The sequence below is a fragment of the Heloderma suspectum genome, chromosome 3, assembly GCF_057233095.1.
Source record: "Heloderma suspectum isolate Gila_16-S chromosome 3, 16-S_ref, whole genome shotgun sequence".
Taxonomy (NCBI): Eukaryota; Metazoa; Chordata; class Lepidosauria; order Squamata; family Helodermatidae; genus Heloderma; species Heloderma suspectum.
In genome coordinates, this window is record NC_139460.1 from 230,085,854 (window position 1) to 230,109,753 (window position 23,900).

The 23,900-nt window shown below is 41.5% G+C and overlaps 1 protein-coding gene across 3 annotated transcripts in view; it reads right to left on the reverse strand.

Annotated features, from left to right (window-relative positions):
* LRRC27 (leucine rich repeat containing 27) overlaps positions 1–23,900 on the reverse strand; it is a 70,968-nt gene that overhangs the window by 36,024 nt on the left and 11,044 nt on the right. For 2 of the 3 annotated variants that reach the window (XM_084845936.1, XM_084845935.1), the window contains exons 5-6: positions 20,254–20,400; positions 9,175–9,415 (exon numbers count right to left, since the gene is read on the reverse strand). In XM_084845936.1, coding sequence (XP_084702062.1) covers positions 9,175–9,415; positions 20,254–20,400 — 388 coding nt within the window. Of the gene's footprint in view, positions 1–9,174; positions 9,416–16,512; positions 16,636–20,253; positions 20,401–23,900 lie in introns of all 3 variants that reach the window. The other variant, XM_084845937.1, reaches the window with a different exon arrangement.

The following is a 23,900-nucleotide window of genomic DNA, read 5'->3' on the forward strand; positions in this document are numbered from 1 at the left end:
GCGGAAAATGTCCTGGGTTCAGACAGCAAGCTACCCCACGGTTCAACAACAACCCACACCCAACCACTGAGTGTGGGTTAGCGTGTTGTGCGAACACAGTCCATCTTCTTCAGGATTTTCTTCAGGAAAGGGGGAAAATATAGGAATTATTTTTGTTCTGCGCATCATTATGCTAAATATGTGATCTTCAATGTGCCTGGGATGTATATTGCAGATTAAGTGCCTTTTCTATAGTACTCTGTTGTCCCTAACTTTGACATGCACAGCACATGTACTTTTACTGTGTCCTACTTCAAATGTGCTACAATCCATTTCTTGTCAGGAATGATTCTGAGCGTGTGGAGATAGTTAGCAGCTCAGACTCAGAAGGGGAACAGCTAGAACTGGGGGAGGTTTCCTCCCTACTGAGCTCAGATATGGATAGGCGTTCTTCTCAGGAACTTGGCTCACAGATGGCTTGACCGGAAGGCCCCCCCCCCCCGCTTTCCTCCCCTGTGAGAACCCAGGTCTCAGAGCAGGAGGAGAATGCAGGGTGTGACCTGAAGGATGCTGGCGTCCAGTGCAGATCAAAGCGGGAAAAATTTGAGGCAGAGCTCAGACGTTCCACCTGGTTGGCTATGTGTGAGAGCCTACATAGGAGGGCACAACTGTAAGGCAGGGGCACCCCCCCCTAAGTTATTCTGGCCGGCAAGTTCTTGTTCAAACTGCCAGCAAGCTGTCAAGTTCCTTGGTCCTCTCAGTTTGCAATCACACACTCCAAGGCACCAGGCTTCAGGCTCACTACTTTATTAGTTAGCTACCAGGTTCTTTACAAATGCAAATCCTCGGAGACTCTCAGGCTATAAAGGAAAACAGCTACTCCACACAATTATGAATATCAATAGAGGAGCCAAGTGGGAATCAGAGACGTTGCCACCAGTTTGAACAAGAACTTGCCCTCCAGAATAACTTAGAGGGGGGATGCCCCTCCCTTATAGTTGTGCCCTCCTATGTAGGCTCTCATGCATAGCCAACCGGGTGGAATGTCTGAGCTCCGCCTCTAACTTTTCCCGCTTCGCTCTGTGCCGGACTCTAGCATCCTTCAGGTCACACCCCGCATTCTCCTTGTCCTCCAAGACCTGGAGGAAAGTGGGGGGGCCCTTCTGGTCGAGCCATCTGTGAGCCAAGTTCCTGAGAAGAACACCTATCCATATCTGAGCATACTAGGGAAGAAACCTCCCCCAGTTCTGGCTGTTCCCCTTCTGAGTCTGAGCTGCTAACTATCTCCACATGCTCAGAATCATTCATGACATTTCTCACCTAAAAGTAAAGTAGGCAGCTGTTTAGCCCATCTAGGAATTTATATCTTTGAGCAAGCTGAAGGGTAGTTAGCTCATATACTGGTCTTTGTTCAACAAGACCAAGCTAAATAGAATTATTTTTTTGCTCTTTGAAGTCTACTAGAGTGGCATGAAAGACTGCAAGCATTTTCAGTAGCCGTTTCTGAGCCAATTCATCCTCGGTTATTTTCATTTGAAATGTGGCATGCCCTATGTTTCAAAACATGAAAAGGAACACTTCACACAGCTGTTGTGGTGGTGTGGGGTGAAAAGAAACATTCTAACATTTATATTATTATTCAAAGGATTCTACAATGGTTTCAGATTCAATTTGTCAATTGATTCTAATACATATTGCACTATAAACACAGAGCAAGAGTAGATATGTGGGCAGAAAGAACCACAAAAGTGTACTTTGGCAATTAGAATCTTAGCATTGCTTCACCGCACAACTGCCATTACTCATTCACTCATTTGGGACATTTGTACAGCTGTTTTATTGATTTACTAGCGAATGGATCCGTGTTCGCACAGGTTGGAATAGCCCTTAGTTTGATACAGTGAAGCCTTCAAACAAAGTTATGTAGCTGTCAGAGTTAGACACACTGTGCCTTCCCCATCCAATTGAAGCCATACCTGCTGGCATCTCTAGGCACAGTCCCAGCCATGGTGCACCCCTATAGCCCCCTGAGAGAGGGCTCTGTCTGCTCCATTTCCCGGAGGGGAGCTGCCCCACAGCAGGGAGGAGGGTTCAGTCCTATAACTCCATCCCTTGGACTATCATATAACTCCGTCCCTTCCTCCTGGTATCAGATGTGGATCATAGTTCCCCTTTCACAATCAACACCACATGGAAACAAGCTTCAGGTTGTCACTAACTTATTTTTCTAGGAACTGGCCTCTTTACAAATGCAGATTCTAGGAACACTGTCAGACTGCCTCAGACCCCTAAACCATTGATCTGCAATCCCTAATAGAGTTGCTGACAGTGTGGGCGTGAACCTTTCATGGCCAGACTTGCTTCACAGTGATGCCCCTCCCTTAGGGTGGCTCCCTCCTACAATGGCTTCCAAGAGTGGCTATCCTGGTTGAGCATCTGAGCCCTGCTCCTAACTTTTCCTGCTTGGCTTTACAACATGCTAGTGTCTCTCAGGTCATGCCCCTCTTCCTCCTCCTCAGAAATATGAGGTCTTACGGCGGAGGGAGGGGGAAGGAACTCAGCCTGGCCCATTGTCAAGGTCTTCAGAGGAATCTCTCCTAGAGCCTTAGCTCACTAGGGAGGTTCCGTCCCCCAGCCTCTGATCTAACTGTTCCAACTCTGATTCAGAGTTGGAGCTGTCAGAAATCTCAGGGCGCTTGGACTCATCCCTGACACTTGGCATCAAACTGTGTTGACTGCAATGCTAGGCACTTTTTAGGGAAATCTGCCACACCATGACTGAAGATGGCACTGTGGGTTTCAACAAACACATTTAAATTAATTACAGTTAATAATGTATTTTAAAAACCAAATAAACCTGAGTTGCACACCCCTAGGGTCCCCTTAGTATACACACAAAGTTTCATGTATTTAGTTTTCACAGTCTTGGTGTGATGGTGTGGACAGACAGATGAACGGACAGACAGATAGACTCACTTCCTTTTTATTATTATTATAGATTTATTTGATTTCTACCCTTTCAATTCAGAAGGATCCCCAAGGGCTGCTTCTACCTCACTTTATGAGTGGGGTTTATGAAAGGGGTAGCCATGTACGTCTGCTGCAGCAAAAAGAAGAATCTTGTGGCATCTTAAAGATTAATCAGTTTATGGTGGGCTAGAGCCTACTTTGCTGGATGCATCTGATTAAATGGGCTCTATTCCACAAAAGCGAAGGCCACCCTAAACTGTGTAGTCTTTGCAGTGGCACATGACTCTTTGTTGTTTATGAAAGGAGGCTCTTCATCTAGATGTTCAAGATAGGAAAGAATTGGGATTGAGGAAGACAGGAATGCAGTGCAATCATGGATATCTAGCTAGGGAATCTAAAGCAGTACAAAGCACTGGGAACTAAATTTCAGACTTCATGATCATGGAGGTTTACTATGGGGGCAGCTTTTGAACATCCAGGCAAGTTTTGTCTTTGTTTTTTAATGCTCAGAATCGATTCCTTTTTTATAGTCTACTGCAGGGCTAGCCAACATTTTTGGCAAGTGTGCCACAAGTCCACAGCCACTCTAATGGACTAACTACAATAAACATGAAGCTCCACACAGCCCCATCTCTCATGCTTCTTTTGCCTCTAATTTATTGAGGCAGGGTGCTGGCAGTAACGTCTCAAAGAGAGGTACACAGGAATGTGGTCTTTGCAGTAGTCAGGTACAAAGTCCTTCTTATTCCTGTAAATGGGCTGCCACAAATGCCTGCTACTCATGCCACTTCTGGTACCTGTGCTTGGTCACCTATTCCTTAGGGCCATTAAAGGAAAGGAAAGGGTGATTACCCTAAAATGACGGGGAGAAGTGTACTATGTCAAGACAGGTAAATTATCCAAGGGATAATCCAAAGGTTAATCTGCAGTGTGAATTAAATAAACTCAAGGGTCAAAGCTTAACAGAACTCACGAATGCAGGGCTGTGGTTTCAAGCTGTGCTTTGGGAAACACAGAGGTTCCTTGGAATGTTCTCATAGTTCTTTGTTTTTTTATTAAGAGTTTTATTGGTGATAATATATAAGCAAGCAAATAATAACAGAGGTGACACTCAGGGGCATCGTTAGAGAAGGGCTCACCTGGCACGGGCCCCAGATCTTTTTTGAGCTGTGCCCCGGATCTTTTGAGCTGCCCTAATTGCTTTTTTTTTTTTTTTTAACATATTCCCATTGACTTGCATTGGAGAACAAAAATGGCCATAACTTTTTTAGTTTGTAAGATAAATTCATGAAATGTGGAGGCTTGGAAACCCCCATGGAGCTAATTTAATCTGACAAATTTCAGGCAGTTAGATGTAGTGGTTTTTGTGCTAGTCACAGGTAAAATTTGCTATTTTCAAGAAAATCTGTCAAAGCAAAGAGCTATAATTTTTTTGTGCTTCCACATACATGCATGGAATTTGGGGACTTGGCAGCCCCTATAGAGGTGGCTGAGCTTTCCAAAGTTCAGACAGTTAGGTCAAGTGGCTTTTGTGCTAGCCACAGGTAAAATTTGCTATTTTCAAGAAAATCTGTCAAAGCAAAGAGCTATATTTTTTTTGTGCTTCCACATACATGCATGGAATTTGGGGACCTGGAGGCCCCCATAGAGCTGACTGAGCCTGCCAAATTTCAGACAGTTAGGCCTAGGGGATTTTGTGCTAGCCACAGGTAAAATTTGTTTTTTTCAAGAAAATGTGTCAAAGCAAAGAGCTATAATTTCTTTGTTCTTCCACATAAGTGTATAGAATTGGGAAACCTGGCAGCCCCTATGGAGCTGATGGAACCTGCCAAATTTCAGGCAGTTACGTCCAGTGACTTTTGTGCTAGTCACAGGTAAAGTTTGCTATTTTCAAGAAAATGTGTCAAAGAAAAGACCTATATTTTATTTGTGCTTCCACATACATGCATGGAATTTGGGGACTGGGCAGCTCTATAGAGGGCTGAGCTTTCCAAAGTTCAGACAGTTAGGTCTAGTGGCTTTTGTGCTAGCCACAGGTAAAATTTGCTTTTTCCAAGAAAATCTGTCCAAGTAAAGAGCTATAATTTTTTTTGTGCTTCCACATAAATTCATGGAATTTGGGGACCTAGCAGGCCCTGTGGAGCTGAATGAACCTACCAAATCTCAGACAGTTAGGTCCAGTGGTTTTGAGCTAGCCATGTGTAAAGTTTCCTTTTCTCAAAGTCTAAAACAAAAAGTCAAAACTGTCAAGTCACCCAGGGGATTAGAGACCCTAATCAGAAGGTGTTTAAGGTGACCATTAGGAGGTCACTATCCCTAATCTCTGGTGTAGGGTTTTTTTGAGGTGCAAAAAACCTCTCTCCTCCTACTTTTCTTTTCTGCTCTTATATGCCCACTGTTGGGAGCTTGCCTGAAATGAAATTTTGAAGACAGGGAAGGAAGGGAAGAAAAAGCTCCATGTGAAATACTGGTATTTCACACAGCATCTGATTTCACTGCCCCAAACTGGAACCCTCGGATTCTGCAGAAGTTCAGTAGCTTCAGTACAGCAAAGGATCCAATCAGCCTCCACAAACTTCTTTCTCCCCCTCCACTTTAATTTCTCCTAAATAATCCCAAAGGGAGGGTTAGGACTATGTGGTGTCATGATCGAGAACCTGCTGGGGCTTTTAAATAGGTTCTACAGTTTAAAAAAAGCTAGAAAAAGCCCTCAGCCACCTCACCTCATAAAGCTCATTTAAGTACGTGCAATCCTTGCAAACCCTGCACAGCCTCCTAAATTCCTCTGAAGTACTACCTCTCTGAAAGGAGCCACTTGGCTTAGGGAATTCTCTCTACCCCCCAACCCCACACACATTTCCAATCACCATTCTTCTTTTCTTCTTCCCTCCCCTGTTCTTTCTTTTTCTTTCTTTCTTTCTTTCTTTCTTTCTTTCTCTTCTTTATTCCACCCAGAGCATATCTTGGGGAATTCTTAAAGAAACTTCTCTTCAGTGGGCAAGAGAAGTTCTGAACTGAATTTGATTTTATACAAACAGACAAGTGGGTTGGTTTTTCTCCTTCTCACTCAAGTCTTTGAGGAGAGTGGGTTCACATGGTTGCAGAGAAACAAATCTGGGGCTGTTTTGTTTGTCAGTTGCCATTATCCAGCAATAGGAAGGGCTGTAGCTCAGTGGCAGAGCACATGCTTGGCATGCAGAAGGTCTTGAGTTCAATCCCCAGCATCTCCAGGTAGGGCTAGGAAAGAATCCTGCCTGAAACTTTAGAACGCTGCTGCTGCCAGTCAGTGCCAACAATACTGCGCTAGATGGACCCAGGGTCTGACTCAGTATAAGGCAGCTTCCTATGTTCCTATGAACAGAAAGCTTTAATTAAAAAAATAGGAGTTTGGGGTTTGTTTTTTAAGTGGAGGGGAGATAAATATTGCTAATATATGTAATCCTATGTATGCCTACTGAGAAGTCCCATTATGTTTAATGAGGCTTACCCTCAGGAAAGTGTGCATAGGATTCCAGCACAAGTTGCTTTTGCAGGGAGGTTTGCACCCTGAGGTTCTGCATGTTTACTCAGAAATAAGTCGTTGTAAGCACGGTACTGTTGTAAGCACGGTACTGCAAGCTTAATACAGTCCCTACCCAATTCTGTCTAATGAACTGACTACCCTTTCAGCTCAGTCCTATGCATGTTTTATCATTTGTGGATTTGGGTTATTTTTTGGTTTTTTGTTTTGTTTTGTTTTGCATGAACTCCAGCTTCAGTGGTGAGGGGAAAGCACTTAGTACATGCTCAAGAGTTTCTCCATAACTTAGACCTAGTTTTGAAAACAGACTCATTGGCTGAATCCTGGTGAAGTCTTGGCACAAATGAAGTTATGGGGAGGAAGATACAATGAAAGCTTGAGCATAACAAGGAGGAGGTAGAGAGGAGTCGCACAAGACAAGACATCTGTTTTTATGAAGAGTTGCTGGAGGATGGTAGGATGAGGAGGGATGGTTGCATGGAGGGGAATAGAATTGGTAGGGGGAGAATGTAAGTGCTCAGTGGTGAAAGAAAAACATTCTGCACATGCTCAGAGGCACTCTATATTTAAGAACATATGAAGAGCTGTGCTGCATCAGACCAAGGTCCATCTAGTCCAGCATTCTGTTCACACAGTGGCCAACCAGATGCCCATAGGAAACCTACAAGCAGAACATGACTGCAATAGCACCTTCCCACCCATGTTCCCCTGCTGCTAACATTGGTGAAATGTAAATAAATTCTAGTAATTTTAAATTTGCATGCATGTATATCCTTCAGAAACTTTGCAGGTTTCTTGCCTGGGGGACACCTCTAATGACCTGTGCATCTGCATACAAATTTACCCAAAAAATATTGGGGAAGGTGTGAATGGAAGGAAAAGCAAATCACTCCCTCCCCCAAATTGGAGAACTCCCCTTCCACATGAACTGCTGCACCTATGCTTCTGAAACTTTGCTAGTTTCTTACTTAGGGACAACTGTAGATTGTCTGTAATTTCCAGAACAATGATCCACAAGGAACATAGGGAGATAAGTATGTCCTCTTTTGGAAACATCACAATGCCAAGGCCACCCTTGCACAAAACCCCTTGTGGCTAGCATTCCGAAATTTGGCAGACAGGATCTCCTCTGATGGGGCAATGAATCCTGAAATTTTTATCCCATTCTTCCAAGGAATTAAAATGTTATTGGCAGTTCCCTTTAAAAGAAAATCAAAATATAAACCCTGCACTCATTTTTCTGACATGTGGCAGGTATAATCCCCTTCTAGGGGGCTACTATACCTGAAATTATCATCCAGTTCTGATCAAGAGAAAAAAGTTACAGTTTTTTTCTAATTTCCCATGATAGTCTACAGGAAGCATAAAGACTCATTTTTCCAAACGTTGATTCAGGTTTGGTGCTGAGCTGAAGTGGTCTGACTACAAATTGGCCAGAGTAGAAGCGGGATGTTTTCCAAAATGCTGAATCAGGGTCTGAGTTGAAGTGGGGTGGGGGGTCAGTGTACACTTTGTATGTCTGTCTGTCTGTCATCTATACACACACGCAAGCACACTGCATGTACACACCATACCCACACACACACTCACCCACATATATATATATATATATATATATATATATATATATATATATATATGACGTGCGCTTAGACTCGCATATGCAAATTTGTGTTATGGGCCTGTGCCCCAGATCTTTTAAGAACCTAGCAAAGCCCCTGGTGACACTCATTACCCACCCACTTGATTTCCTTAACCTAGCTGACCCAATAAAGGAAAACATCAGATATATTCAGGGTGAAGACCAGAACTGGTATGCCTGCCTTGCACGCCAGTACCAACCTTTCCATGCAATCCACAGTTACAGGAAAGTGTTAGCTATGTTCTATGGATCACTCTGATTTCATGGTACAATTATGAAGAACAGTAGGCCAGGCCAGCGACCCTTTTGAACTGAGTGTGCACTACAGAACATTCTTCCCAGTTCTGCACAATACACATGGCTTCTGTGTCAGATACTCAGGGGTTTCACCTCAACTCAAAAGGTTTCCTGAAGGGAGACAGTTTGAAAGCAAATAATGTAGGAGATGAAGGAAGGCATCAGACAAGGACACCACCACAGAAATGCAAGGCAGAGAAAAACAGTGGAAGCAAAGGTGAAGTGGAGCAAGGTGTGTGTGTGGATGGCCAAATCAAAGAATTCAATATTACCCTGAAAGGTTGCAGAGATAAGGGTTGATCTTGTATCCACCTTCATTCAACAACAATGATCCACAAAGTCACAAGTGACTGTTAGAAGATAGAAAATGTTTGCCAGATGTTGGCTGTAGGGTTGTGTGTGTGATGGCATAGGTATAACTTCTTTGTCATAAGAGGTTTCCCTTAAGTGGCAAACATCAAGTTGTACCAAGAGCATTGAAAGGTTAAGGGTGCAATTCTATCCATGCTGGCTAGGGAATAGTGGGAGTTGTGGGACTTTTTCTGTCTAAACATGCATAGAATTGCACCCTAAGTAAGCTGAAAAGTATGAGAGTGCTCAACATTGCAAAAGCCAATGAAGACATCACAGAAGTATATGCTATTTATTGAACCATGCATTTTTGGCTTTTTAATATATTGCAATACTCTCTAACGTATTAGAATTCAAGCTGTCACCCACCATAAGGAACATAAAACAAGGCAAGGTGCATCAAATGTTGTATTACCTGGATGAAACCATGGACGATTTACGAGAGATGCTCTCTTTGGTCCTGGTTCTTCTTAGTGCAGGCATGGATTCATTGGCTGCCATTTTGTTAGCTGGATATTCTTCTCTTTCATCTTGTATAAGTTCATCCCTTAGCTTCTGAAATCGTATCATTTCCTCCTCATTAGGCCATCCATCTGATAAATCCAAACTGGATTTCATGAAGTCTGTCAAGTTTAACTTTTCAACAGGAGGCATTTCTATTGAAATCAAAAAGAGGTCACTGTATACTCCTCAGTGGAACCAGTCGTGAAGGGAAAATGGCAGAACAGGACCTGATATGTTTCTCTCTCTCTCTCTCTCTCTCCAGATTTAAACATAAAGACCAATGTGACTTTATACTTGAAAGCCTGCCTTGCTTTCCTCAGCCTCCCTCCCCATCACTATTATAGTACAATCATCATCTGAAGGAGGACAGGAGGAACAAAAAAATAACACCACAGTAAATGGAAACATTAGTGGTACAGAGAACAAAACATGATGAAAAGAAAAAGAATACATTCTGCAGCTCTCACTCTGCCACATGGATTACACTGGCCCAGCTTCCTTCAACCCATGCTTTATAATCCCAGTTTTAATAAAGAGGTTACAACTATTAATTGGTGGACATGGTAAGGTGTAAAATAAATGTTCATGGGAATTGATAGGACCTAGGGACATGTGGGAGGAAGTAACTGATGATGGATCTTTTTTTTTCAGGAGGTGGGGGAAAAGATTTTCCAAAGATATGGACCTCTTGGAAAATCTCTTTCTCCCACCTCCTAAAGAAAATAAGATCTACCACCAATTCATTCCTCTCACATGTCTCTGGGTCCTATTAGTTCCTATTCCCATTGTCTTTGCACAGTGAGAGGATCAGGCTTCATTGATCCTCATTTGCTGGTTTGCCATCCTGGGCCACAATCTGGCTGGCAGAAAGGATCTCTAACTTTCTGCTCTCCTGGGGAAAAGATTCCAGAAACATTGCTGGGGTCTCAGAAGAAGCGAGCTCTGCATATCTTCCCCTCATCCACTGCCATCTCAAGACCTCTGCCCTTTGGTTTTATACATCTACCTGCTTTATGTTTCTATCTTAAGTATCACACCAATACAGGCAAATGTCACGTCTCCTGAAGCATCTGGATGAAGTGCTATGGACTAAAGAAAAACTTGGCATCTCACCACATTAATATATGATGAGACAAATTACAGCACATTCCTCTTAATATCTGATGCAGCCATGTTAATTAATTTGGTTTGGTGAACAGTAGCCTTAGACTTCATTCATGTTGCGTTTTACCTGAGCATCCCAAGATAATTTCAGGTTGTAGGATCTTTCCTAACAGCAGGGCTGGACCTAGGCATTTCGTTGCCTGAGAGAAAGCAGCAAATGCCATTCCCCACCTCTCCCATCCAAGTCAAGATGTACACAAGGCCAGCTAAGTCATTTTGACACCGGAGGGGGTGGGAGACAGCCCAGAAGCACCTCTCCCCCTTCCTAGTCCTGAAGGTAAAAATACATGAATAACTAGCAATTTGATGCCCTTTCATGACACCCTCGCTCTTCCCTGCCCCTGAGGTGGCCACTTTATCCTGCCTAATAGTAGGGCTGGCCTTGCCTACCAGTTGCACACCTTCGTTGTTTTAAAGTGGAAGTGGGCAGAGGTTTGTAGACTTCCTCTTAGGTTTTCCACAACCTATGGTGAGTAGAAACCATAATGGTGCATATTTGAGGGGAACCAGTTAAGGAAGGGATATTCCCGACAAAGCACTAGGGTGAATAGTCCTTAATATCTGGGTATTTAATTGGAGCTGGAAAAATGATGGGCAGTACAATCCTATGCATGTTTATTCAGGTCCTATTGTGCACCGTGGACTTACTCCCTACTGTGTATAGGACTGCAGCACAGGTTACTTTCCTGTGTTCCTGGGATAGTGCTGAGTTTGAGTTTAAAGGACAGACAACAAAACAGATACCATATTTTTATTCTGTGTCGACAACTGTCCATAATAAGTAAGTACTGTGTAACTACAGTGATCTGTGACTGTGAAACTTTATTAGCCCCACCAATTCTCAATCTTAGGTGCCATTCAATAGGTTAACTTGGTTTCATACGCACAACTCAGTTTGGACTGGGTTCTTATATTCAGCAAAATTATTGGTTTGTATGGAATATATCTGTGTAAGCTGCCTTGGATATCATTTAGATTGTAATGACCTAACCCTGATAGATGGACAGATAGAGACATACAGTAGGCCCAGCCTTACTTCATGTCTAGGGAGGAATTTATGTGAGGAAATAAGACCTATGTTTGACTAACACTGTAGTTCTCAGAACAGGGCTAGCAATCATGAACTAGGGGGGTATCTCCATGACAACGGAAGGAGAAGTGAAGGGAGGATTACCCAGATTTTTTCAAGGAATTGGCTTTGGTGTGCTTTGGTCTGTGCAGGGTTCCACAAGCGAGTGCACCGCACCAGTATAAATTGCTTCACAGAACATACTTCTGGGTGGGGGGATTGGAATAAACATCATCAGACTGGTAGGGGCAACTGAACCAATAAGAACCCCCCCCCCCCAATCCAGGCTCTCCTTTCTCCTTCCCCTGATATTTCCATAATGTGATGGATCGAAGCTTAGCAGTAACTACTTCCTTACACGAACAAACCAAACAGTAAAGAAAGACAGCTGCAGATCCTTTGTTAATCGATAAAATCCTGGGAGGTCTCCTAATGTGCTATGTTCTTAACAAAAATCATTCTTTCTCTCCCCCGCCCCCGGGCATTAATTATTTCCCTTCAACAAAGCAAACAGTAATGACACAACACGTAGCATGAATGTTTAGGGAACAAGCCTCATTGACCACAAGGGGAGTTACTTCTGAGGGGACACCTCCCCAAGCTATGCCCGATTCCGCCAATTTTTTTTAATTTCTCCCCCTCTAAAACCACTATCTCACTTCCTCACTATCACACATTTGTCCAGCAACACCAATACCCCCTATCTCGCTATGCTGAGCTCAGTTCCATTCAGTGTGCAATACAATGCATGTTTAGACAGAAAAAAGTCCTACAACTCCCAGCTTTCCTCAGACAGCCATGGGGAATGATGGGAGTTGTAGGACTTTTTTTCTGTCTAAACATGCATAGAATTGCACCCTTAGTCACTCAGTTCTGGGTTCTATAGCAAATGATGCAACAGAAAACTGCCACTGATTTCACCAACTTTAGGTCAGGATCTCACTGCTTGAGAGACAGGAACCGAAGATCTTGGCACCTGAAACATGTTTCAGTTAACAAATATTGCACTGGTTAAGAAAGTGTACGTAGGCAATTATATAGAAAAAAACTAGGGCACAATCCAGGCTTAGTAAGGTGCATAGAGGGCATAGTGCAGAGGCTAAAGTTCCCATGCAGCTTGAGAGAAACAATATAACCGAATCGCAGCCCCTAGGTGCATGCATATTAACATACCACCGCTGAGGTATGCTCAGGCAAGGACCCCTAACAAGGCAAAGACCCATACAAGAACATCCAGTCCACTGAAAGCTATGGGTGAATTCACCTGCCAGGAGAAATGTAAGAGCTCCAGTAAGGTATCTCACAGAAGGGATGGTGGTTCAACAGCCCACACCAGGCATTCCTAACTTACTGGGGCACTTTCCAGGGGTTGGGAAGAAAAAGGAAAAAGCCAGCAACAGGTATATAAAGGGCTTCAGGGTCCTGGAAAGGTGTGCAGGTTGCCTTGAGGCACGTGATCTTACTGGCTCTTCCTTGTTCCTTCCCAGCCCCTGGGATCTGTCCTATTAAGTGAAGGACTCCTGGTGAGGGCTGTTGGCCACCCTTGTTTTGGGTTGCTAGCTACCCATGGCCGACAACATGCATCGGATCCAGGGTCTGAAGCAATGCACCTGCACTTTATGGCCTGAATATAGATGAGCAGGATTATGAGCCTATTGTTTTACTCATCCATAAATTAAGCATGGATATGTAATAATAGCTTTGTCATATCCTTAAATCTACGTGCTTAATTATGCTGTTATGACCATCTCCAGTGGATGGTACTTGGGACTTAGATGTGTATGTATCAACATGAGAGATTACAGTGTGCAATTAAAACATAGTAAAATAAATGCCAGAAAAAATATGCATCAGGTAAAAGGGCAACATACTCAACTCTCAAAGTGACTGGCATATTAAATGCTTACAGCCCTGAGAAAGTCTCCTGACACATTCAACCTGAACTTAAAATCTCCATGCTTATGAAATGTCATCAAGGCTAGAAATATTTAGGCAGGAAGCATGGAATCCCCTGAAGGTTTGGCTTTCAGTCTAACTGGCCCCCTGGGCAGAAAACTGGCTATATTGTATTCATTTAAAGACATTATGTGCATATACATTAATGGAACACAGAGATCCTTTTAAATATAAAAGGTTAGGAGTAAGAATTTGACCAAACAGAACCTGCATTCTTGACGTTTCTCAAGACTTTGTGACTTCAGCTCTTAATTCAGAGCTTCCTTGCTGAACTGAATTAACTCCAGGAAAATTTCCCAGTACGTTACACAAGAGATCCGTGATCGCCATCTTCCACATTTTTGTTTTTAGCAGGTAGTAGTCCCAGGTGGCTGCTTTGAAGATCAGGGAAATGGTGCTGGAGGAAGGGGGCAACCCTTTCCCTCATGCAGTTTCCCTGATCTATATTCATCCCAAAGCTGTTCTTAGCTTGGGGGTGCGGTGGGGAACATACAGGTACCACACTACAAAATCATATATGCATCAAGGAAGGCAATTAAACAAAGAGATTTACTGCATATTTTAATGTATAATTTATTTTATACAAACAACTGTATTTATACTTTCAGGACACAAAGCCATAACAAGAACTAAAAAAAGCATACAAGATTTTCACAAATGTTTACAATAATTTCTAAAACAAATGTTACATGTGTACAAATAGATTTTTCTTAGGGTAAACATAAATGTTTATGTTTACATAACATAAAATATGTTTCTGACTTTACATTCTTTCTTTCCTATACTTGATCATGCAAATGGGATAACAGTAAGTGTTATGAACATCCCTAGCATGAAATAAACATCACCTGCAGCCTTTTGCACCAGAACCACATTTTTTCAAACAAAAGATTAACACTCTCTTACTCATTGTAGCTATATGAAAATAAGTTCAACAGATTTCAAAATTTTTTATGATAAAGAAGCACATGCAGTAGTTTAAGAGTCCGTTTGCCTACAATAGAGAGATCATGCCCTCAATCCTTAGAGCTGCCCTTACATGAATAGGGCTTCCATTTAGTCCAATGGTCAGGGTGCTCTGCATATGCAATCCTTCATGGAAGTGAATGGGAAACCTCATGCACACATTGGAACTGTGCCTTCAGTGCACTTCAAACACAAATTACCTCATTATTTATTCTTTTTTAAAGGAATCCATTATTAGGAATATTACCTTGATCATTCATATGCAAATATATTTGAATAGCATCTACAATGCACTCTTCTTATGTTAAGACCCTTTTGTTTAAACTCATTGTAAGCCTAAGAGACCATGTTATAGTGTTAGATGAGCACACAGATCCTAAATCTGCCTGAGACGTTTGCAAAATATTGCTGCAATGCTGGTTTCAAACCATACTTTGGGATGCTTCAGTGATACAGCATTCTGGTACACCCCCACCCTAAATGGCCATCCACTGAAGAAACACCAAGTCTTAGGATCAGGCCATTGTGGTCATTATGCTTTATGCCAAATGTCGTGTCCCCCCCACCGAAATACACAAGTCTCTAAGGCAGACATAGCAGGAGTGCACTGCATTTCACAATAAACATTAACAATTATTTTTAAAAATACAGATTCCTTAAGTTATTACAGAAACCTCAGTTCCAATTGAAATAGGCCTTTCTTATATGCTTCAGTCTTCAAAAATGATCAAAACTATTAAACATCTATTAATCAATTAATAAGAATATCTTATTTAAATGTAATTTTAAAAATAAGATAGTTCCTTATGTTCTACCTCTACTGTTCACACTATTGATAGCAATACTGAGCATATGCTTCAAACATTCAGTTTGTCTATCCCAGGAGTCTCCGAGTGCTTCTGGATTTAAACCGAATTAAATCTATAAATCACAAAATTACAAGAAATTATTCCATGCATACAATTCAGGCCTTTCCAGGGATAATCAAAAGTATTTGCTTCTGTTAAGTCTTAAATTATCACTAGTTCTGATCCAGTACGAATGGACCTATATCCCCCTTTCTACCTAATGGAAGGGAATGGGATTAGTTTTGCTTTGGAGAATCTGTAGTTTGCTTTTTAACATAGTGGAGGAAGATGTTTACTCCAATACTGAACAGCTAGGTTAAACAGCATCCAAAATAGGAGAAAAAAATCCAACAACAGCGAAGAAAAAGAAGTAACTGAATTGGCAGGGCATTAGAGCACATTGAGGAAGGAGGAACTCATAATATTCAAGGGCAGTGATGTTACAGGTATCATCCAACTGATGCCAGTGGACATTAGCAAAACTATCATACAAAAAACACTTTTTACTTCAGTAAAATAGTATCTCCCCAGCTTAATATTATAGTTTGACTACAAGGATAATGCAATTTTCCAGGAATGGATCTGCTTAGCTTGGGGAAGGATAAGACATTTTATGGACCATGCCCAGTAAATGCGTAACAAGTACGCAAAGCAACTTAGTCTGGGTAGGCCCTTACTTGATTTGCTAAATAAATCCAAATATGTACATATGATGGAACACTATTTTCTTACACTGAATTGGTTCAGACATCACAGCCAAGCCATAAATTCTCATTCTCTCTCTTTCTCTCTCTTGGCCATGATTTGGAATTGTGTGTGCCCTCCTTCTTCACTTCTTGGCATGTTCCAATCTCCTTCCTGACTTCCTAGTTTGTGACCACTATAGTTTGCCATAACGTTCAGATGGGACAAACTATGGTTAACTATACCAGGACTGGAAGCCCTCGTTTCAAGTTCTGGTTTTGAGCCAAAATATGTTTTGCTGCAACCATAGCTTCTTCCATTTGGATGTCATGGCAAATATGGTTACTGTGAACCAAGAAGTGCAGGAGGGAAGTGGAGCACAAGGGGAGATGGAGGAACATGAGCCTGAGGCACAGCCCTAATGTCCAAATCATGATTTGGCTGTGACATCTGAACCAGGCCACTATATGATCTATACTCAAAAAGTGGAATTAGGATATGTACAAAAGAATTAACATCAAAATGCTGTTGGCCTCTAACTTTAAGGTTCTACTAGACTCACTAAGGAAGCTTATCTGTTTCCACAAATCGTTGAAAGCTTTCCTACGATCTGGAGGTCTGTCACATTTTCTCTTGTATTCTCTAACAATGGCCTTTGCTTCTTGTTCTAGCGGAGAAGGCAAGTCTGCGAAATACAGAATTTCAAGGTATGTACACACTTGATAATTGACTAAATTGATATCGGATATATCTCTACAAAATATACTGAGATTATCTTACGTTATCAATAGTTTATTTCTGCAATCATCAATTCCGTATGAGAGAGTCCAGTGCTGATACTTGTGCAAAACACATACATTTTCTTGAGAGACATTATGTTTACAGGTAGAAATCACATGCAGACTGGCTTATTCAAAATGGAGCAATAATAACTTTTGAAGAAGGAAAAACTGATGGTCTAAACCTAGGCTCTATGGCAGGGGTGTTTAACTTCTTTCAGCCTGAAGGCTGAATTACATTTTGGAGAAGCTTTTGGGAGCCACATACTAGTTGTGGGAAGGGCTGAAGGCAAAGGGGGTGGGACCAAAACACAAAAAATGCCAGAATATTTTAGCTTAAAGTTCTTACTGCCAGTAACTAAGCATTAGAAGAGGCATTTCAGCCTTTTAGCATAGAAAGGAAACGAAAGGTTCCTCCTGTGCAAGCACCGGGTCATTCCTGAACCCTAGAGGGAAGCCGCTTACGCTGGCGTTTTTGTGGCAGACTGTAGCGTGGTGGTTTGCCATTGCCTTCCCCAGTCGTGACTACCTTTCCCCCAGCAAGCTGGGTACTCATTTTACCAACCTCAGAAAGATGGAAGGCTGAGTCGACCTGAGCTGCCTACCTGAGACCCAACTTCTGCTGGGATCGAACTCAGGTCGTGGGGAGAGTTTCGGTTGCAATACTGCCGCCTACCCCTCTGCACCACACAAGGCTCTTTAGCATAGAAAAGAACTCCACAAAAGCTGGGAAACCACCAAATGACTGGCAGTCAGGGGAAAGGGCTGCGGCCTTTTGGGGAACCCCACAGGGCCACATTTGGCCCACAGGCCTGAAATTCTGCACCCCTGCTCTAAGATAAGGATTAAAAGTTCATTTTGTAAGCAAGCACCATTGATCATTCTTCCACCTGTTTCAATGCATCTTCTCACTATTCTATAATTTTTCAATTTTTGCTGAAGACCAAAAGGTTATGGGGGCATCAAAACACCAAAAGTTGTTTGGGAAGATTTGTGCCATTTTCATGAGTGACATTATCTTTTTGTCTTGAATTTTTTTAAAAACTGTAAATACTGCTAATGTAACATATGATGTAATGCAGAAAATAGCCATTTTGAATTGCAGTCCCAAGAAATGTGGCTATTTAATTTACTGATCTTATAGATGTTCATTTTCCAGGATATTTTCAATATAGAAAATCTGGGTGTGGTTTCTCCTGCACCTGAAAATGGTGGCTATGGCATAAGATTGCTAGATTCACATGGAATGATGCTTCGGCGTCTTTTATGATAGTGCAGGAGGGAGAGATTTGGCAGCTGGAATGTTTTACAATACAGTGATGGGAGAATCTGCACTTGCTCAAGTTGGCCTGTCTACACATCCATTAACAGTAATTTTACCAAGTCCTAAATTTGGGAACCCAACCGTAATTTCTACCACATCTGCAAAAATGTTAATACTGGAACATATAGAATGTGCAACATCAGGTAGATGCAAGTCAATAACAAATCAATTTAAATGTTTGTCGTGAAAGCAGCCTTCATCTCCAATATATATACTGTAAGAATTCATAATTTCTCGTAGGCAAGTAATTATTTTACAACAATGCAGAATCCATCATCATCATCAAACCATCATCATCCGAGGCACCAACCCCTTTTCTTTGTAAAAATAGTTCATGGGTTTTTACCACACATTAAAAACTCCCCACATTCTTCAAGTCACCATCCATTATCAATCAATCAATCAATCTTACAAATGGGTATTGATCTAAAATACACAGATATTAGCTTTTGATTATAAGCCATAAATACTGATCTCTCTCTGGATTAGGAACCATGGGTGTAAACTGCATTCCATATAACTACGAATCTGAATATAGATATCATCCATTCACAATGCATTGCTTTCAAAGGGAGGCACCTCTCTATCCAAATGTTCGTGCACCTAGTCACATATAACTACACACAACTAGAACTGAATCAGGATGCCATTTTAAAAGGTTTCCGTTTTGAATGCTCTTGATAGACTCTATCAGAGACACAAGTATTGGTACTGACAATTTGGAATTACACTTTGCTTATCTTTTCTGAGTTAGTGAACCAACAAAGACAGGAGGTAACATATAAGCAGTAGAAATCTTATATGAAATGTAATCCATATGAGAACCACTTGCAAGCATTAAAAACCAAATGATGGTTCTTTCAATTACTCAACAGAAGGCAGGCCACCCTCAAGCTGATGTGAAAACACTGTGCAGGTTCGCAAGACACAACAACCCACCTTGTGAATAAGCTACGCAGTGTGTGTTATTTTCTGAACAACCCACAGTATGCCCGACAGATGATCAGGCTCACTGTGGCTTGTTCTCCCCCTTCTTCCCCCTCAGACTTCTAGGCAGTATCCCAGTGTCCTTCACAGCAGAAGCTGTCTTGTCTGCTTGTCCTGTACCCCTCCCTGCTCTGATCGCGACCCCTTTTTGTTCCCTGGCTTAAAAAAAAAATTAGCCCCAGAAATTTGCACAAATGGAGCCATAGGTTTTTTAAATTATTATTATTTTGGCAGTCTTTCGGAGGTGCTCAAGTCTGTACTTATGGCTGTCCAATATGTATAGCCTTGCCTTGTCGACGCCATGTATGTTTCAGCTGTCAAGGGAAGAAAGTGAACTAGGAGAGGTACTAGGAAATTGACAAGACAAGACTGCATATAGGCTAATTGGCCCACTGTTCACAATGACAGGTTAGAAAAGTTCACCAAAAAGGAGGTGGGAACAAGATCAGCCACTTAGCAAGGTGATCCTCAGGGTTTTAGGTGTTGAAATGACACTTAGCAGTGTTCTGCTTCCAATCAACACTTCCCTGGGTCTCCAGGTACTTCGGAAAGGGAAGATCTAGGCTCCCTTCCCTTTTTGTAGCTCCCTTTCACAGTAACCACAGCAGTAACTGCTCTGAATGGGAGCCGCAAAAGGGGGCGGGGAATAACCCCAAGAACAAGCCATGGGTTATCAGGGCTTGTTGGACTTGTTGCCCCAAAATAAGCCACCCTGCAGACAGCAGTCTTTATTTGGACATGACAACCCACTGTGGCTTGTCACCCATGATGGGTTGTCTTGTCATGCAAATCCAGTCACTATGACTCAAAGGGATAATTGGGGGGCTTCTATATAAAGAAGGATACCAAAAGGGCAAATGAATGCATTCTTATCCCCTTTCCAATGCATATACCTGAATGAGATGTAATGAGGAAGCAGAAGTAGCCAAACTGTCCCCAGCATAATCAGACTGCCCCAAAATGACTAAATGGATAATTAAATTGACCCTTCCTGTTCCTAAATATTAAGATGACAGCAGAGTCTCTTCCATGGAAAAAGATATACCAAAATTAAAGCTTTTAACCCTATGCCGTAAAATTCAAATAATAAGTTAAGGTACTTAATAAATATTCCTGATCCCTAAACTATATTTAGAATGAACAGTTCTTATCCATTTTTCACCTAAGTTAGGTAAATAGACATTTTTAAAAAATGAATTAAAAATTACTCTACCTGGAGTAAGAGGTTCTGTATAGTCAAAATTACTGCATTTTTGAAGGAAGGATAGAATAACTGGAAGACCCTTCTGTATCACCTCAGGAGGTGGAAACTCCAGGGGACAATGCCTGAGATTCAAGGCTGTAAGTGAAGTTAAGTTACCTGCCAAAAAATTTAAAAAAAGATTTCACTTAAAATATTTTGGAAGAAAGAGCCCTTATCAGATTGTGGCAGTGATAATTAAAAGCAACAATACACCAATTATGTGGAAACATTAAAGACAGAGGTGGTTAAAGTTCCTAAGCCATAAGCCAAACTCAAAAATGTTTATACAGTCAAGAAATGTCAGCCATCACCAGCAATCTTTTCCCTCCCCAAATTTACCTACACTCAGGGTGTTTCTAGACAAGGGTTTTATTGTGTAAGTGCACTGCTTCACATAATTTTCCAAGGGGTCCAGACATCATCAGTTTGTAGCACTCCCATGTAGCCCTCCCATGTTTTTCCACCACTTTGTCCATCTTTTTTTAAAAACCAGAAAAAAAATAGTTAAGGAAGAAAAGACTGAATAACAGCACAATGTCTTTTGATGATTAGCACTTTTTGGAAATACTACTTTTCCCTTCCATCCCAAAGCATTCTCCCTGTTTCTTCTTCCAGCCATGCCCACACTTCTCTCAGCCTCTTTGCTGCTTCTTTCCTCCTCCCACAATTGGATACATAATCAGTGGAGACTGTCTGCCAAGAGCTCCATAGACTATTTTCTCTTGCTACTGTTGGACTCAGGTCCCTTTTCTTCCCAGGCTGCATTGTCCTCTCTTATCCAGTTTTCTGGAAATATAGGGAGGATTGGGACAATGGCTTCTTTTTTACTGCTATACACTCGAAGCCAAAAGCTGCATGTAGTTTAAAAGATTTTAAGAGTACTTTCAGACAGCACAAAAAAGACTTGCCCAGCTATCTAAAAGCAAAACTCAAAGCTGAAACAGGCCAATTCTGTGCTTTTGGAATACACTTGCCTATTATCCTACATCAAGTGCTTGATTGTACTTGGATAGATACTTTGCATTTCCCCAGAAAAGTGGTTAAAATGCTTGTAAAACTGCCTTCACATATTCTTCAAGGTTGCTCTATGTATATCATGAAGGCAGATGGAATTGCCTAATTTTGTATTATCAGGAAGGATGAAGCCAATTCTCTTATACAAACAGAGCAAGTTACTGGTGCCTCCACAAAATAAGAGACAGCTGTATTTGGACATAACAATAAGCCAGAATTCTGTTTTATTGTTCGCAAGCAGCATGGTGCCCAATTGCCCCTGCTTGGCTTCTTCAACCAGTGAGAGGGGCTAAACAGAAAACTAACAAGGATGCAATAGCTTACCATTACCTCCAAACCCAAACCATGGCTTGTCACTCCTCTAACAAACCAGGAATGCTAAACTAACTACAAACTCTGGCTCCAAACTCTGGTTTGTTAGGGGCTTGATAAACCAGGAGTCCATGTTTGGATGTAACAGGAAGCTTTTGTTTCTTCATTAATTTCTGATTAGTTTAGTTGTTCCTGCTGATAGGGAGAGCCAAGTGGGAGTGACTGCGTTGTGTGAGCCAGCATGCTGCTTGTGAATGATAAGCCAGAATTCTCAACAATTGTGGCTAAACGTGGCTGTGAAGATCAACTTCTACTGAGCAAAGTATGAAAATGAAATTGTGTAATCTAAATATGTTTTTTAAAAACTTAAGCCAAAACTGAACACACCTAAAGCAATGCTTTTATCAGATAGGATATCTTAGAAAACAAAGAATACTGGCTACGATTTTGAAATTTTCAGCTGTCTGTGAGGACGTACTGACAAAATACTACCTTGCCCAGCTGGGAGAGTAATCCAAGGGAGGTGGAGAGGCCTAGGGAAGCAGGCAACATGAACTGCTGCCTCAAAACCACCAACTTGGGGGTGCAGTTGGTATCCAGCATGGCACCCAAATTTCTGAGACCTAAGGCCTCCGTAGAGATTTTGCAGGATGCCTTCACCACACATAGTTCCTGCTGGATGCTCAAGCACCAAGAGAAGGACAGCCTATTTCCCAGATACAGACTTGGGCAGTGTGGTTTCCTCCATGGTCTGTACCCAGTTGCCCTGCTCCCCCAGCTAGCTAGCCCTTGAACAGGAAACTGGAGGAGGACATCCAGGCCCAGCCAACTGCTTGGGTAGCTATAGCCCACACCACCCACCATCCATTCCTGCTCTCCACAGGTGCCTCTCCTGGAGAGCAGGAACTTCCCTTACCACTAGTAAAAATGTGGGATATCTTAGCTGTACTCAACTTTGTATGCAACCTACTTCCTATAAATGAGTTTCCCCTAACTCCATAAAATCAATGAGAGTTTTATTAATTTAATGAGGCAAAGGCTGCATGCATATCTTCTGCACTGTGAAGAAAAAGGGAGGGAGCAAGAGAGCTGCCAAATATTTTGTTGGCTCCAGGACCAACTATGATTCTTTGTTTCCCCCAGCAGTTCTCAAGTTTGGATGAATAAAAATAACACAAGTATTTGCTGAAAAAATCTATAATACTTTTTTGCAAGATACAAGTTCTCTCCACATAAATTTGCTTTTGGGTAAGAAATATTATTTACACAAAATACTTGGGTAATTTCAGGTAATCAGAGCTAACATCTGTTTGTGGAGAACAATATGAAAACTGCCAATATCCTAATGGCAGTCAATAGTAGATTTTTCACACTGCCTTGAAAATGGCATTTTAAAAAGTCCATTCACAGCTTGACTGAACATTTTTCTTTCTTTTTTGGCCTCACTTTCTAAGAGTGCAATACTTAATATTCTGCATGAATCTGTACTTTATTCACCACTGTATTATGGAGTATATTTGCACATAAAATCTTTCTGCAAAAAGCAGTCCTGGAAGACAAATATCTTTATATATCAGGTCTGTCTTATTCTAAATTAGTAGCAATTAAAAGCTATTATGAATGTAGTAAAACAAATGTCCTCTAGTGGATGGTCCCCTAGCAGTAATAAATTGGGATATTCTCGCTATTTCCAATGTTTATTATATTCTGTGCCTCTCCCTCTTTTCCTAGGTTCCCTCATCTACTCTCATGAGCACTCTCTTTGTATAATGAGAAACTCTCTCACATACACCTCCTTGGCTATATAGTAAGGCTATATAGTAAGGAAAATACACAGCTGCTACTGTACCATGATCCTCTAGGTATAGGAACCCCTAATGTAAGAGGATGGAATATTTATAGATTTCTTTACATATAACATCCATGACTCTTGCACAGCAACAATGTAAGATGCTCCTTAATTAATAATAAATGAAATGTATATATTATAAGCATTATAAATGTGAGCTGGGATAATATGTGACCTACAGGAGGAGGGTCTATATTTGAGTAACAAATTGTAACAAGCGGGAGGAAGAGCTACAAGGATTTTTGGAATTTTTACTGTAGAGCCATCTGGGGATTGTTTTTATTTCCTTATAGAGCCCAACGTATATATACCAGCTCTTAAGGCTTTGGATGTTAGATGACTGTCCATAATATACATAGGTTTAAGCTTCTCCAGCATGCAGCTAAAGTTTTACTGGCATGGAACTCAGCACCTCTGAAAGAAACTAAAGTATCCAGATTGT